Genomic DNA, 13,942 nt, shown 5'->3' on the forward strand with positions numbered 1-13,942 from the left:
TCTGAGACCGGGGTCAGGAAAGGAGGACTGGGAGGTGAAGGGACATCAGCATTGCTTTTAGGATCAAAGGACAATGAGAAGACAGAAGAGCAAGCTGTTCACCAGAACGATTTCTTTCGTTTCATAGAACATGGAAGTACATGTGACACTTGCTCGTCAAAGACCAGGCTGAAACACTGCCAGCAGCTCTGGTGGATCAGGCAACCGTGGACCGAAACCTGGCTGTCACTTGTGGGTCACCTGTCCTGGGGCAAGTTCATCTCTGTGAGGTTCTTTATTCCTGGGTAAAATGGGCCTTACACCCACCTCATAAAGCTGTCCTTAAATGAAAAGGACAAAAATGACAAAGCTTTTTCAAGTGGAGAACGCATCTCAAGGGCAAAGTCAGCTACTGTGATAAATTTCACATTGGACTCCAGAAGCAGACCTGATACTGACCATACCCAGCCTTCTCTGAAAAGGGTCATGTGGGCAAGCTGCTTAGCCATGCTCATTTATAAGGCAGGAAGGGTATCTATACTTTACGGATTTTGCAGAACGTTGGCTATATAGCTCATCATTTATGACACCGAATAAGCACCAGTAAAATGACTATTAATAAAAAACTGAACCCAAACCTGATTGCCAGAGTGTATTCCCACTCCCACTGACCCTGGGGGCACAGCAGGGCTGCCTCATGTTTCCAAGGCGACTCTGTGACTTCATGCTCCCACCACGGTTGGCATGTTTGAACTGCTTATTTTCTGACTAGCAGCCAAACACTTTAGAACCCTGTGCTTCCAGAGCTCCCCACCATTATTAAAGCCCTTGGCAATTCATCTTCATTGCCCTGTGATTTCTCGTGCCCAGATTTCAGCTTTGTTTCAGGTGTTGGTGTAAATGGACAAAGCACCACCCATTGACACTGCACCTTCCAAAACAGCAGTCTGTAGTCACCATCTGTCAGTTGGGGCTCCAGACTGTAACGGGTGAGTCTTGTGGCCCATGAACTAGTCAATTTTGGAAGGACCTACATAAAAAATGAGCAATCAGTTTCCATGCTTGGCATAAATAGTAATCAGTTAGGCGTTGAGTCTGTCCATCCTAAACCCAGTGGTCACAGTTGGGGACAGTTTTGGAAAAGACTGTAGCCTCAAAGAAACAGGCCTTGAGCCACAAAATGTGGACAGCCTTTACTGGATGATAATGGCAAAGAAACCAGAACACAATAACATATATGTCATTCACAAATGCCTCAATCTTACATAACTTCTTTTTGGCATAGTCATTTAATGATAATACTTCCATGATATAGACTAACATAATCTCAATTTTCATTCATTGAAAAGGTCAAGTCCCGAAACGATAGCATAGCATAAACCCTGTTTGATTTTTAGCATCCAAATTAAAAATAACAACCAGTTTTTGTTGGATTGACTTGTGAAACTCCACGTGAAACGTGTCCTGTAACTTCCTTGGCTGATTTTTTAATAAGTTGCCAGGTCTTTCTTCTGAGGCACCTCAAAGTGAACTTGAACCTTCAATCTTCTACTTATTACCTGAGCAAGTTAACCTTTTACATCACTCATGGACTCTATACAGTCCATTTGTCATTATTAGCTGCCATGAAGTTGGCCCCTAGTTCATGGTGACCACATGCAAAAGGAGGGGGGGAGGTTTGCACCTCTGATTATGTGCTATTAATGCAATGTCATCAGAACACCTATATTAAGAAAGTATAGATTACAATTATTTCACTTTACAGAAGTAACTGAGACACACAGGAGATACGAAATTTGCCCCAAATCACAAAGGCTGTCAGCTTCTTACCCATGCTCAAGTTAATGAACAGGGAGTCTTTGGCCAGTGATCTCTGATTTTTAAAAATGCAAGTTTAGTCTGAAAGGTTTATTGATGAGTTTTGTATGCTTATTATTTGTAGTTTCTTAAGACTCATTTATAATTCAGTTACGGTAAGTGAGGCTAGTTGCTGAGGAGATTCCGAAGCAGGACAGTGCCTGACAGCAAGGGGCGGGGCTGCCAGCGGAGAGCAAGAGGGAAATAATGAATTCTCAAACAGCGCCATGAGGGCTGGAGAAGCCGGAAGGGAGAGCTCTCCTCTGAGGTAGGCACAGGGACAAGGGCGGGTTTACAGAGTGGCATCTGAGCTAGACTCAGGAAGAGAAAAAGCAATTCTGTCGTAGAGCTGGGAACTTCGTTATTAATACACAAGTATTACGAAGCTGACGACTCTGGTGACATTAAGCAGCTCTGATGAGATACACACTCTGCGCTTGCCAAAACTCCCTCTTCATTCTACCACTATTTATGCTTGTTCTCTGACTCAGGCATGGTTGTTGCATTTACAAAAATGTAAAAGCACATGACAAAGGCCAAAAGTGAAAATTCTATTTTGTCCTACTATGTAAGATACACATATATTACTGTCATATATCATTGTGCAAAAACAAAGATCATCCCTGAAAAGAAATACAGCGTGCTCTGCTATGGACCTAAGCATGATTTCCTCGCAGAGGACAGCGACCAGTTAGGTTTCTGTGAACTCTAATAATCCTGTTTTGTTACTCTGACCTCCTATGAATCAGCTTTGATACGAGACACCAATTATCAAAACCACATCAAAGCACAATACAATTAAAAATTTATAGTCATTTTAAGAAAAATATAGTATTTCTGCCAAGTTTGAAATGGTACAGTTAAACCTTAATATTGGTTAGGGAATGATTACAGCATAAAAGACATTTTCTTCTGAAAAAGTAGACAGGGTGGCGGGTAGTGGATAGGAAGGCCGTTTAAGTTTTATTTAGTTAAATCTCTTCTGTAGTAGAGTCTAGACTTTTTTATTTCAGACCTATAAACCACAGAAATGCTATTTAGGAATGTAGCTTAAAGACCTTAAAAACAATTAGGTTATTTGGGCAGTTTGGTGACATACTGGTAAAGTTGTTCTGCAAATGCTTCAGAGGAAAACTTTTCCTTCACCCTGGCCCTTCCAGCCAGTCCCATTGTGGCTTTCAAGGAGGGCTTGTGGAGGAACTTTTCCATGGCTTCTGAGAAGTGCACTGGATCAGGCTCACAGAGAAACCCAGTGACATTGTGCAGAACAGACTCCAAGGGCCCACCTGAATTAACAGCGATGACAGGGCACTGCATGTACATGGCCTCCAGAGGAACGATGCCAAAGTGCTCGTTGCTTGGTGTGTAAAGCACACACGTGCAGCCATGGAGGAGTGAGATTTTCTGCTTGTCTGAGAACGAGCGCAGGAAGGTCACATGCTGGCCAAGGTCACATCGCTGGACCATACTTTTCAACTCCTGATAGTGTTCCACGTTCTCCAAGACTCTCTCATCATAACCACCTGCCATGACCAGATGAACTCTGTCCCAGTCTTGGGCTGTCACTCTTCCACGCAGCTCTACCAGGGCTTCCAATGCCAAGGGCAGATTTTTCTTCCTTTCATATCTATTGATGGAGAGGAATAGGACATTTTTCCCTTTGGGGACTAGGTCATCAAGCTTTTCAGGAACAGCTGAGTCAAAGCTGGAGAAATTCAGGGACGGGTAGAGGACATCAGGGTCTATGTGTGACAAGGTCTTAAAGGTGTTCTTAAAAACATTAGCTGTAAACCGGCTGTTGACCACGATGCAGTCAGCCAAGCCTGTGGTGTGTTCCTCTATCCAGTCAATTGGGGCTCTATACAGCCTCTTAAGGAAAGAATCTCTCTTGGTGAGCAGCATATCAGGGAAGTGACAGTAAAACAGGATCTTCTTCCGTCTCCTGGCCAGCCGGAGCACTGGGATACAAGCAGACACCTAGCCAAAGCAAAACCACAGATGGGTTATTAATTCAATTTCAACCAAATCAAAGTACAGGCACCCACCCAAACTGCAAGGTTCATGCTCCCAAAGGGTCACATACCATTGTGTTCCCCCAGACTCTTACTCCACTCAATGTATAGAGTATAAAAGGTCACCAGCCATCTGCAGGATGAGTGCTAAACTTACATGGTAGAAATAAAAATGACAGAACTTCTTCGGAAGGCAAATTTAGCAATTGCTTCTGACATTAAACCTCAATAAACTCTCTGGCCAAAGTGCATTTCTAAGGGAAAAACAAGTTTCCTTACATTCAAACAAAAGTGTATTTTCTAGCCACTCCAAAGAATGAAGTGAATGTCCAATACTGACATATAAGGATGTCCTGAATAGAACACTTTGGGGGGAAGGGGGAAGAAAAGCAGGTTGGCCAAGTGTTGTTGTTAGCTGCTATGCAGTTGGCACGGTAACCTTAAGGGACTAGACCACTGTGATGTGCAGTGATTTCATGGGCTAGTTTTTCAGAAGTAGATCACCAGGCCATTTTTTGCAATAGTCATTCCATTTCATTATCCATGAATCAGAACAGAATCAAAGCTGACCCACATATCATGGTTCTGAAGTTGTGCACTGAATGGGAAGAGGTTGCCTATCTTTCTCCTGGAGCCTCTGGTGGAACCAAACCAATGGGATGACACACAGCCTCCGGGTCAGCACTGTTCAATTCCCTACAGCTTACACCACCCGAGGCCTCTATCGTCAATAGGAAGTGTGCTAAAATCTCTACTTATACAGATAATGCATATCCATAGGAACACATATATTCTGGGAGAGTCCAGGCAATTTCTGGAAAGAATGGAGAAAATGTTAACAGTGGCTATTTGAAAATTTAATAATGAACAAATGTTACTTTGGGGAAAAAAACTCACAAAATTTAAGGGGTATAAGGTTGGCACAGGATAGAGTAGGTTTAGGATCGCTATGAGTTACAAGCATATAAGAAGGAAAGTCTAGAACAGATAGATGCCACATCTACGTGTGCCTTATTTAACCAAGATAAAAACCTTGGACTTTTTCTGAAGAGTGTGATGGAAAGTCATGTTACAGATTTAATAGACGTATGACATGCTTAACTTTGTGTTCTCAACAAATGAGAGACTTTCAACATTGGGATGAAGATGGTTTAGAGTCAAAAGAATGATGGGGAAATGGGAGGTGATGTCTGAGTTACTCAGAAGTGACTTCTAAAGTTAGTTTCTTGAGTTCCGAGGCCCATCTGCTTAATAATCTGAAGGTAGAGTTAAAATACAGACTTCTAGGACCCACCCTAGGGCTCCAGGACAAAAACGCTGGAAGGCAGAACACCGGAATCTGCGACAATCGTAGTATCATTCTCAACTCTTGATTTCTGCAGATCAGATCTTCCTGAGCCTCAGACTCGGAGAGGACCCAGAGGGGGACTCAAGAAGTAAAGTGGCACGCTGCCATTATGAGAAAATGGTAGCGAAGGCCTGGACCCGAACTCGTTCGCACAGAAGAATAGCAGGGCCACTCAGCCGACACCTCACCTGGTCGCACACGACCACGTCGAACTCCACGCCGCTCAGGAGCAGCACGTAGAGCGCCAGGTAGACCATGCGCAGGTAAGCGCAGAGCGCGGCCCCGCGGCCCCAGCCCAGGCTGCGCGGCAGCCAGTCCCCGGCGCAGTGCACCGGCAGCTCGCGGCTCTCGGCGAAGCAGTGGCCCGGGTCGTAGTGCGCCGTCCAGATCTGCACAGCACAGCCGCGCGCCCGCAGCGCCAGCGCCGCGTCCAGCACCAGGCGCTCGGCGCCGCCCACGCCCAGGTCCGGGTGCAGGAAGAGCACAGACGGGCCGTGACCCGGGTCCCATGCCCGGTCCGGCTTACCCGCCATGGCCGGTGACCTGCGCCCGGGGGCCGGAGGAAGTTCCCCGGAAAGCCCTGCGGGATCCTCACCTAGCTGGCCACGCAGGGGCTGCCTGGCCCCGCCCCGTGGTGCGTACGTCCGTTAGGACACATCAGCGCAAATATCTAGGCGTCTAGTAAATGCCGGATAAAACGTCTGGCCCGATATCAATTGTATCCTCTTCTTGGCATGACGCACTGCCCTGTAAAGGACTTTTTATCTAAAGGAAGGAGATATTGTACTTGTAATTTTTTTCTAGGGTAGCCGAATAGTCTTCTTGAGGAAGATTTATACAGGCAAATAGTTGGGACTACTCAGGAGTCCTTAGAATCAGCGAGGCCCCGGCCAGCGGGCCTGGGGGCGGGGCCTGACCCAGTGTCTTCAGTTGCCGACTCTGAGGGCTGCTTCGGTGCTCGCTTTCTTCAGCTTCCTGCAACTCTCCGCAGTTTCCAACATGGTATGGTGACCTCAACCTCCACCCCTTGATCCACAGGCGTTCTGACTCCTGCTTGTGTCCTACTTTCATCCCGCGTCTCCTTCCTTTCCCCTCGATCCTGGTGCGGGTCCCAGCTGTCAGGGTCCGAGGGCGTGCTCCTGGCGCTGACCCTTCTGTCCCCTTGTCTCCCTCTTTTCACAGCCTGGTCCGACCCCCAGTGGCACTAACGTGGGTTCTTCAGGGCGTTCTCCCAGCAAAGCAGTGGCGGCCCGAGCGGCAGGATCCACCGTCCGGCAGAGGTGAGGAAGTGTGTCCCTGACCCCGGGCTGTGGGTCGTGAAATTCTTAGGTCCTGGGAGGAAGGTCCTGGGCTGTCAAGATTCACTCCGGCAAAATGAGCTCAGGTGACGTGGCTGTAGCGGCGATTGCAGATCTTTTGGTTTTGCATGCCTGGAGAAGGTGGAAGCATTTTCTCAATCCGGGCACCACTCTCCAAAGAACGTGAACAAACCGAGTAGAGTCAGAGCCAACTTTTGGTAACACTGTGTCTTCAGTCAGAGTTTTGTACTTACTTTCCTATTCGGAGGTCCCAGACACACTCAATTTAACATAATTTGTCTGCACAACATTCATTTTTTTCATCCCCAAATGGCAACTCTCTGTTGTGACACTGCTATCCATTTGTTCACCCAAGCCAGAAACTTCAGCATCACTTTGGATTTTCTCCATCCAGTCGTTTTCCAGACCTTAAAATCTGCCTGGCAGCCTTCTTGTTAGTTCTTCTCTCCTCTAGTTCCATTGCCTTATTTTGGTGTTTATTGTTAGTCCTCAGTCCATTTCCACTGAAATCTGACCTCCACTCTGATTTTTTCTAAAAATACATCTGTGAGTGTCTGCTTCAAGGTATCTGGAACTGACATTCCTTGAAGATAACCCGTATGTCTTGACAGCAGTCTTTCCCTGGGTCTAGGAGGTTCTGAACCCAGGGCCCAAGAGTACATTCCACTGGCACTTTTTGACTGGAGTAGGTCCTCATGTTTCTTTTGATGTTAAATTTCTTTTATATCCCAAAAAGATAGACTCCATTGACCATCAAATTCTGTAGAATTGCTTTACCAACATTAGAGATTAAGAATATTACCATTTTGTCATTTTGTTTTTTTTTTTTCTTAAAAAAACTCCATTTCTGTTTGAGCAAGGAGTAATCAACCTAGGCTTTGGGTTGTTAGGAGGTCAGTGAGAAGATTACCGAAAAGAAAGGGAGGTACATGATTTCGTAAGTTCCATGGGCTAATGGCTCTGATTACTATTATCTGAAAGTTGATGCAGTCATACAAAAATTAGGACTAGCTACTTTTTGAATGATAGTAAATGTCTTTTTAAAGGCAATTACAGGGTAATTTTGTGTTAGCCTATTAGTATATGGGTGCAAGAATCTGAGGCACGTAAAAATGAAATAACTAATGCATAAGTGAAATGTGAACGTTTCTTGGCAGAGGAGTAGGTTAACATTCAGTGTAGCGCAGAGGTCAGTATACCTGACACTCAGATGATGTTTTTATACACTGAGAAACCCTACTGTATTTCCATTCTAGGATCATTTTTTTTTTTTTTTAGTATTGCTTACTGTACTATTTTATGAGTAGACTATCTAAGAGGGAGACTCAGTGACCAGAAAGAAAGCGTAAAGTAGATCCCAAACGGATAGTTAAGAGATTAGTGTGGGCTTTGCAGCCTCTGCCTGGTTTCGTAGTTGAGGGATAGGAGATATTTTGGGTACATTTTTAAATTTCTAGGTGTCCTGATTTCCAAATCATCTGCTATGTCCCTTGAGCCAGGAGAGAGAGGGAATCTTAAAATAGGCCAGATTGTGAATCCGCTATGGCTTGTGTCCTGAACTCTGGTGGCTTAGTGGTAAGGGGTTGTCCTGCCAACCCAAAGGCATGTGGTTTGAACTTACCAGCTGCTGTGCAGAAGGAAGATGGGTAGTTTGCTTCTGTGCAATTTACTGCCTCTGAAAACCCACTGGAGGGTGAGCTGTGAGTCAGTTCTAACTCTGTGGTAAACAGCAACAGCAGCAACAAAGCTTCTATAAATCTGGGAAACTGTAGACAGGAGAAAGCATCTGGTGGCTAGCCAAAAGGTTAGTGATTCAAAACCCCAGCCGATCTAGAGGAGGCAAATGAGGATTTACACTGTAAAGATTTACACCATTTGAAAACCTCATCAGCAGTCCCACGGCCATCCCACAGGATCATTGAGCTGGAATCAGCCTCAAAGCAGCGGGTTTTGCAGACAGGAACTGGAGTTGGGAGGTTGAGGGAATAGTGGAAAGTTGTCAGGGCTTAGTCCTATCTCAGTTGATGATTAATCTTGTCCATACTGGATCTATCTTCTAGTTGAAGGTCCTTTTTTATGGAGGAGGTGGAAAATGGTGCAGTGTTTACCACTTCTTTTTTGTACACTGATTGTGTTCCCTCCATCATCTTTTGATGCTTCCTGCGTCATTCAGTATTTTGTTGATAGAATCCTTTAGTATTACAGTTTAAGGTTTTACATTTTTCTCTTGTTCGTTCATCTTGAAAAATGCCAGACATGTCCTTCCTTTTGGTTTCCTAAATGCCAGCTCTTTGCACATTTTATTATAATACTTCTTTGTCTTAAACTTCTTAAGGCTGCTATATCAAGGTATCATAAAGTCTATACATGATATAGATTTGTTTCATGATTTTAGAGATTATATATCAACCTTAAGAAAACAAAAAATACCATTATGCCCCTAGGCAACGTCATGATAGAGAGAGAAGAGAGAGAAATTGTCATTGATTTTTATCTCACATGGATTTACAATCAGCACACTTGGAACCAGCAGTCAGGAATCAGAAGACACACTGCACGTGGAAAATCTGTTAGGGACCTCTCCGAAGTGCTGATGAGCAGCAGTGTCAGTTTAAAGACGAAGGTGTGCCAGATTGAAACTATGATTTTTTTTTTTCTCAATTACTTGCTCCGCATCTGAAAGTTGGACAGTGAATAAAGACGACAGGAGAAGAATCAAAGACTTTGAGTTGTGTTGGAGAGAGTATGAATGATGAATGTCCCGTGGACTGCAAAAGGAACAAATACATTTTGGAGAAAGTGCAATCAGGGTGCTCCTTGAAAGCAAGGATGGCGAAACTTCGTTTCATGTACTTTGGGCATATTAGAGGGACCAGTCTTGGTAAAGGACATCATGCTGGGAAAGGTGGAGGGTCAGCAAAGGTGGGGGAGACCCTCAGCTTGTTGAGTTGACACAGGAACCTTAACAAGGGACTCAAATATACAGAGATGCTAGGAATGGCACAGGAGGGTGTAGGGTTCAGATCCGTTCTTCATAGGGTTGCTATGAGTTGTAGTCAATTCAGTGGCATCTGGGAACAGTAATGGACTGGATTCGAGGGAGCTCTGGTGACCTATTGGTATGTTCTGTTCTGGAAACTGGATACATTTGCAGCTTATTTTTTTTAAAAAAATCACCAGATGCGCCTCTGGAGGGGGGGGGGCAGTCTTCTCCTGTGTCATTTGGATCCAACTCAATGGTACACAACAAGAAAAAAAAAAAAAGAGAGTACATGGATGTACATTTTTCAAAGAGGGGTTTTATTAGCTTCTCAGAAACACATGTGGAGAGTGAAATGCATTGCTCCAGTGTAGAGGTTTGACGTTGACAGTGCACAGGGCCTAGAGATAGAACTGGGCTGTTGTCCTACTTTGGCCACTTGTTAGCTGTGTGACCTTAGGGACTTTGCCTCACCTCTTCTGAGCCCAGTTTTTTTACTTATGAAATGGAAACAGTGACACCTTTCAGGGTTATTGTCCACATTAGTACCTGGCAGTGGTTGTCACAGTCAGTAGTGGTTATCACAGTTAGAGGAATAAAACAGGAAGTATCTCCAAAGAGGGTGGTTTTCTTTGATTTATTTATTTTCCCAACAGTGTAATGATAGCACGTGCTCTACGGGATTGTAAGGATTTCCACAAAAAAGAAGTTTGTGATTATTTTCCTCTCTTACAGGAAAAATGCCAGCTGTGGAACGCGGAGTGCAGGGCGCACGACCTCAGCAGGCACTGGGGGGATGTGGCGATTCTACACGGAGGATTCACCTGGGCTCAAAGTGTAAGTCTCGACAACAGACCTTGTGCTCTGGTCCTTTTTGACTTGCGGTGTGGCTGGGCTATCTGTCTCTGCCACCAGTGGTGCCTGCCTGGATGACATGTGATGAGTTTGGGGCCAAATGGGTTGGGTTTGGTTTACTCATATATCAACTGATGAGACGCATTGGGCCTGGGGATGACATCTCTTCATGCATTGAGTGAGAGGGTGGGCAGCTCTTCATGTGGTCGTGTCAGAATAAACAATGGGAACAGAGAGGACTGGAGGGGAAACGGCTTAATTAGGTGAAATTGCTCTTCATTTGGAGCTCTTGGCCCACGCTGAGAAATAGGAGTCACCATTTGAATGGGAATTGGGTGATTTTTCAAAGCTTTCCTGAAGGGATGGTTGATAGGATTACAGCCTAATAGAAGTTTCTCCATTAGGCTGCGTCCCTTGGCTTCCTTGCTGCTGGTGGGTGGTGAGTAGACCCCCAGGAGCAAGCATGTCACTTTCCAGGCTCTTGGGCCTGAAGGTCTTCACTGGGTCTTGGGAAATGGGCATCCCAGGACCCTCCAGCCCCAGCCTTGCTTGCCACACTGTCTCTCTTGCTGGCACCATGTAGACCTTGTCCCACCAGGAGCTGTTTGGAGGAGACTGGAGAGCGCCACTGCTCGCAACTGTTTCTTGACTAAACTCCATGAATGAAGAACTCTTCATGTGTGTGGCATCTGGTGCTTTGCAAAGAGCTGTCAATATCTGTTTTCTAATTTAATCTGTTCCTTAATCCTCTGAGATAGGAGATGCCTGACCTTTTGCAGATGAGGGAGCTAAGGTCAGAGAGGCAGAGAGACACACGGAGAGACACATAGATGGCCCAACTGTTAACTTCCCTGCTCTTCCCTTCCTGCCTAGTGGTAGAAGAGAGACCGAAGGAGACTGATTTGGATTAGTTCAACACATTTAACCAGCAGTTTTTACTTTTATTATGGTTTATGAAGACATCTCTGGAATTCTGAGATTTGGTTTTATTGATTTTTCCTTCATCCTGTTAACAGTACTGCATTGTATTTGTGTAGCAAGGTAAAAATGCACTTTGGAAGGAGTTCTTGGGTCCAGGTATTGGCAGCCTCTGACTGACAACCTTTGGGTCGCTGTTAGAGGTGATATTTTACTGAGAGAAATTGCGAAGCTCCTTGCTGTTCAGAGTGTCTGGGGGATTCTTTTTAAATCTTCCACCAGAAGGTGATAAAAACATGTTCTCCTGTAACTGAAATGGACTTATGCTTGCTTTGGACTTTTGGCTTTTGTGCAGCCAGGCTTGCTGTTGGCCTCTGCATGAGTCCTCCCAGGAATTGACAGAGCTGCTTCTTTATCTGTCATAAACCACGCTCTCATCACACCAGAGACAGGTGTCTTCAGTGAAAGGACACTGTTGGAAATTCTTGTCCCCAAATCCATCTTGGATCAGCTTACCCATGGTTTTTATTCTTCCTAGGAGTTTAGATTTCTGTCCTTTCAATTGATGATGATAATAATAGCATATTCTAAGTAGCCAGCACTGTGTGAGCATTAATTTACTTCCGATTGTAGCAGCTCTGTGAGGTAGGTCCTGTGATTGTCTTCACTTTACTGATGAGTAAATTGAGGCTCGGAGAAGCTAAGTAACAAGGCCAAGCTCACGGTTCCTAAACGACAGCTGGTTTTTGTAGTTTCTTGCAGTCTGAGCACTCTGCTGCCAGCTGGTGTTCCCTCTCATGTCATTGGAGCATTACTGTCAGGTAGTGGGCTGTGATCAAGTGCAGTAGAGTGACACACTCTTCCTAGGTCCTTTTAAATTTGTTTACTCACCTAATTCTACACATTCTAGAATGAGGAACTATGAGGGTAGTCTTTGTTGTCTGGGCGGAGTCTGTTTACCATTAGTGGATTCTTTCGCTCACAGTCCTCCACTGGGACATGCTCTCTTGCTTTGAGGATTGTTAAGTCCTTCTTTTCTGTGATCTTTTCCACTGTCTGCTCCCAGTTATATTTGGATGATGCAGTGAGACTTCTTGAATTCTCCAGACGTGCGCTTGGCAGGGAGAGTCAGTGATGGAACCTTAATTTTTTATTGAATTGAGTAGTCCACAGGTATGGTGAGTGGGCTCACCCTTCAGAAGGAACTCAGATCCCTATTTTAAATGTGAATAATACTAGATTCAGGGTTTGGCTGATGAGCAAAAGAAACTTCTTCGTATAAAAGCTCACAAATATATCACAAGAGTCCAGAATTAAGGTTGCATAGTGGAGTGTACTCAGGGTGGTGGGAGGGGGCGGGGAATTGTATACCAAAGAAGAAATTTTTCTTTTGCTTTTCAAGGAGAGGAGCAAACTGGTTGGGCAGAGGGCTGGGCAGGGAGAAAAGAGCAACAGTGAATGAATGGAAATCCAAAATCTCTGTAAATTTTCATTAAAATTAATAAAATAAATTTTATTTATTTTTTTTTTAAACTCACAAATAGAAAGCAAATTTATTATGTCTTTCCTGGAATGCTTGTTTACTCCTGGAAGGTGGGAAGTCTTGAAGCATTAAAATGAAGGATATGTGTAAAATCAGAAAACCTGAGCTCAGATCTCTAGTTTTTGACAAATTAGGAATTAATAAGCTCTGTAAGCCTCAGTTTTATTTATTCTTAAAATTATACTGATCTCTTGTTCTAATGTACTAGATCAAATGGGATCACATGTAAATTTTAACATGATACTTATATTTGGCACATTGTAGTTAGGTAGCAAAGGTTGTCTTTAAGTGAATCTTAATTTAAAAAAATAATTTGATAACTGGAGTCTGGGAATTTTTTCTCTTGTTATTTTTAGTCTAGAAAATGCCATATATCTATGCGTGTGTGGACGGATAGATATAGATACAGATGGATGAGGATAGGAAAGTAGAGTCTAGTGTAATGAGTCCTTGTGTGCCCATCACGGAGCTGCAGTTCCCAGATCCCTGCTAGGCTTGTTTCCTCCTCACCCACACCCGCTTTTGCATGGCTCCATCCTATTTTGAAGAAAATCCAATACATCACATATTTTAACTGAATATATTTCAGTATGCTTTGCTAAAAGAGAAGGACTCCTCCCTCCTAACTGCAATCATAATGCCACCACTGTGCCTCAAAATACCCACGATAACAATTTGGGGAATATCTCCAAATGCTATAAATATTATTTCTGGATGAATCTCAAGTGGTCCCTCCCCCCTTTTTTCCCCAGATAATCATTAGTATTGAAAAATATAACAATATATTATTACTAAAAATAAGTATGCCTTCTTTTCTTATTTCCAGTGGCCCTGTTCCAGTATTGGTTATGAGTCTTCTGTTCATCGCTTCTGTATTTATGTTGCACATTTGGGGCAAGTACACTCGTTCATAGATTCGGCTTCATCCATCTGTCTTTCATCTGAAGAAGAAGGAAAAAACTCAACATATCTTGGACCAAAAGCATAGTGATTTTTTTTTTTTTTAATTTTTTTTTTGTTCATGGGAAAGACATTTTCTGTAAACTTACTATTTTCTGGGTAACTTAATGAGGAATCAGTTTTCATCCCTTTGGCTAATAAACTTTTTTTCATTATTTTATAACAAGCCTG

At 43.9% G+C, this 13,942-nt stretch overlaps 2 protein-coding genes across 2 annotated transcripts; one reads left to right on the plus strand and one right to left on the minus strand.

Moving 5' to 3' along the window:
• Positions 1–2,910: 2,910 nt before the first annotated feature.
• On the minus strand, positions 2,911–5,729 carry ALG2 (ALG2, alpha-1,3/1,6-mannosyltransferase). Its single transcript, XM_006886969.1, has 2 exons — positions 5,385–5,729; positions 2,911–3,813 (listed from the first exon to the last, which is right to left on the minus strand). Exons 1-2 carry the CDS (start codon positions 5,727–5,729, stop codon positions 2,911–2,913), a joined length of 1,248 nt encoding a protein of 415 aa, XP_006887031.1.
• On the plus strand, positions 5,728–13,725 carry SEC61B (Sec61 beta subunit). Its single transcript, XM_006886970.1, has 4 exons — positions 5,728–5,838; positions 6,379–6,476; positions 10,231–10,332; positions 13,638–13,725. The coding sequence occupies exons 1-4, from the start codon at positions 5,728–5,730 to the stop codon at positions 13,723–13,725; spliced, it is 399 nt and encodes a 132-aa protein (XP_006887032.1).
• The last annotated feature ends 217 nt before the right edge of the window (positions 13,726–13,942 follow it).

This window comes from Elephantulus edwardii, unplaced genomic scaffold, assembly GCF_000299155.1.
Source record: "Elephantulus edwardii isolate Elephantulus edwardi_28Jun2011 unplaced genomic scaffold, EleEdw1.0 scaffold00052, whole genome shotgun sequence".
In the NCBI taxonomy this organism is placed as follows: domain Eukaryota; kingdom Metazoa; phylum Chordata; class Mammalia; order Macroscelidea; family Macroscelididae; genus Elephantulus; species Elephantulus edwardii.

Coding starts and splice junctions, on each gene's coding strand:
- SEC61B (XM_006886970.1), top strand. CDS start 5,728: ATGGCCGGTGACCTGCGCCCGGGGGCCGGAGGAAGTTCCCCGGAAAGC. Junction 5,839..6,378: donor CCCCGCCCCGTGGTGCGTAC/GTCCGTTAGGAC, acceptor CTCTTTTCACAG/CCTGGTCCGACCCCCAGTGG. Junction 10,333..13,637: donor GATTCACCTGGGCTCAAAGT/GTAAGTCTCGAC, acceptor TCTTATTTCCAG/TGGCCCTGTTCCAGTATTGG.
- ALG2 (XM_006886969.1), bottom strand. CDS start 5,729: ATGGCGGGTAAGCCGGACCGGGCATGGGACCCGGGTCACGGCCCGTCT. Junction 3,814..5,384: donor ACGTGGTCGTGTGCGACCAG/GTGAGGTGTCGG, acceptor TGCTTTGGCTAG/GTGTCTGCTTGTATCCCAGT.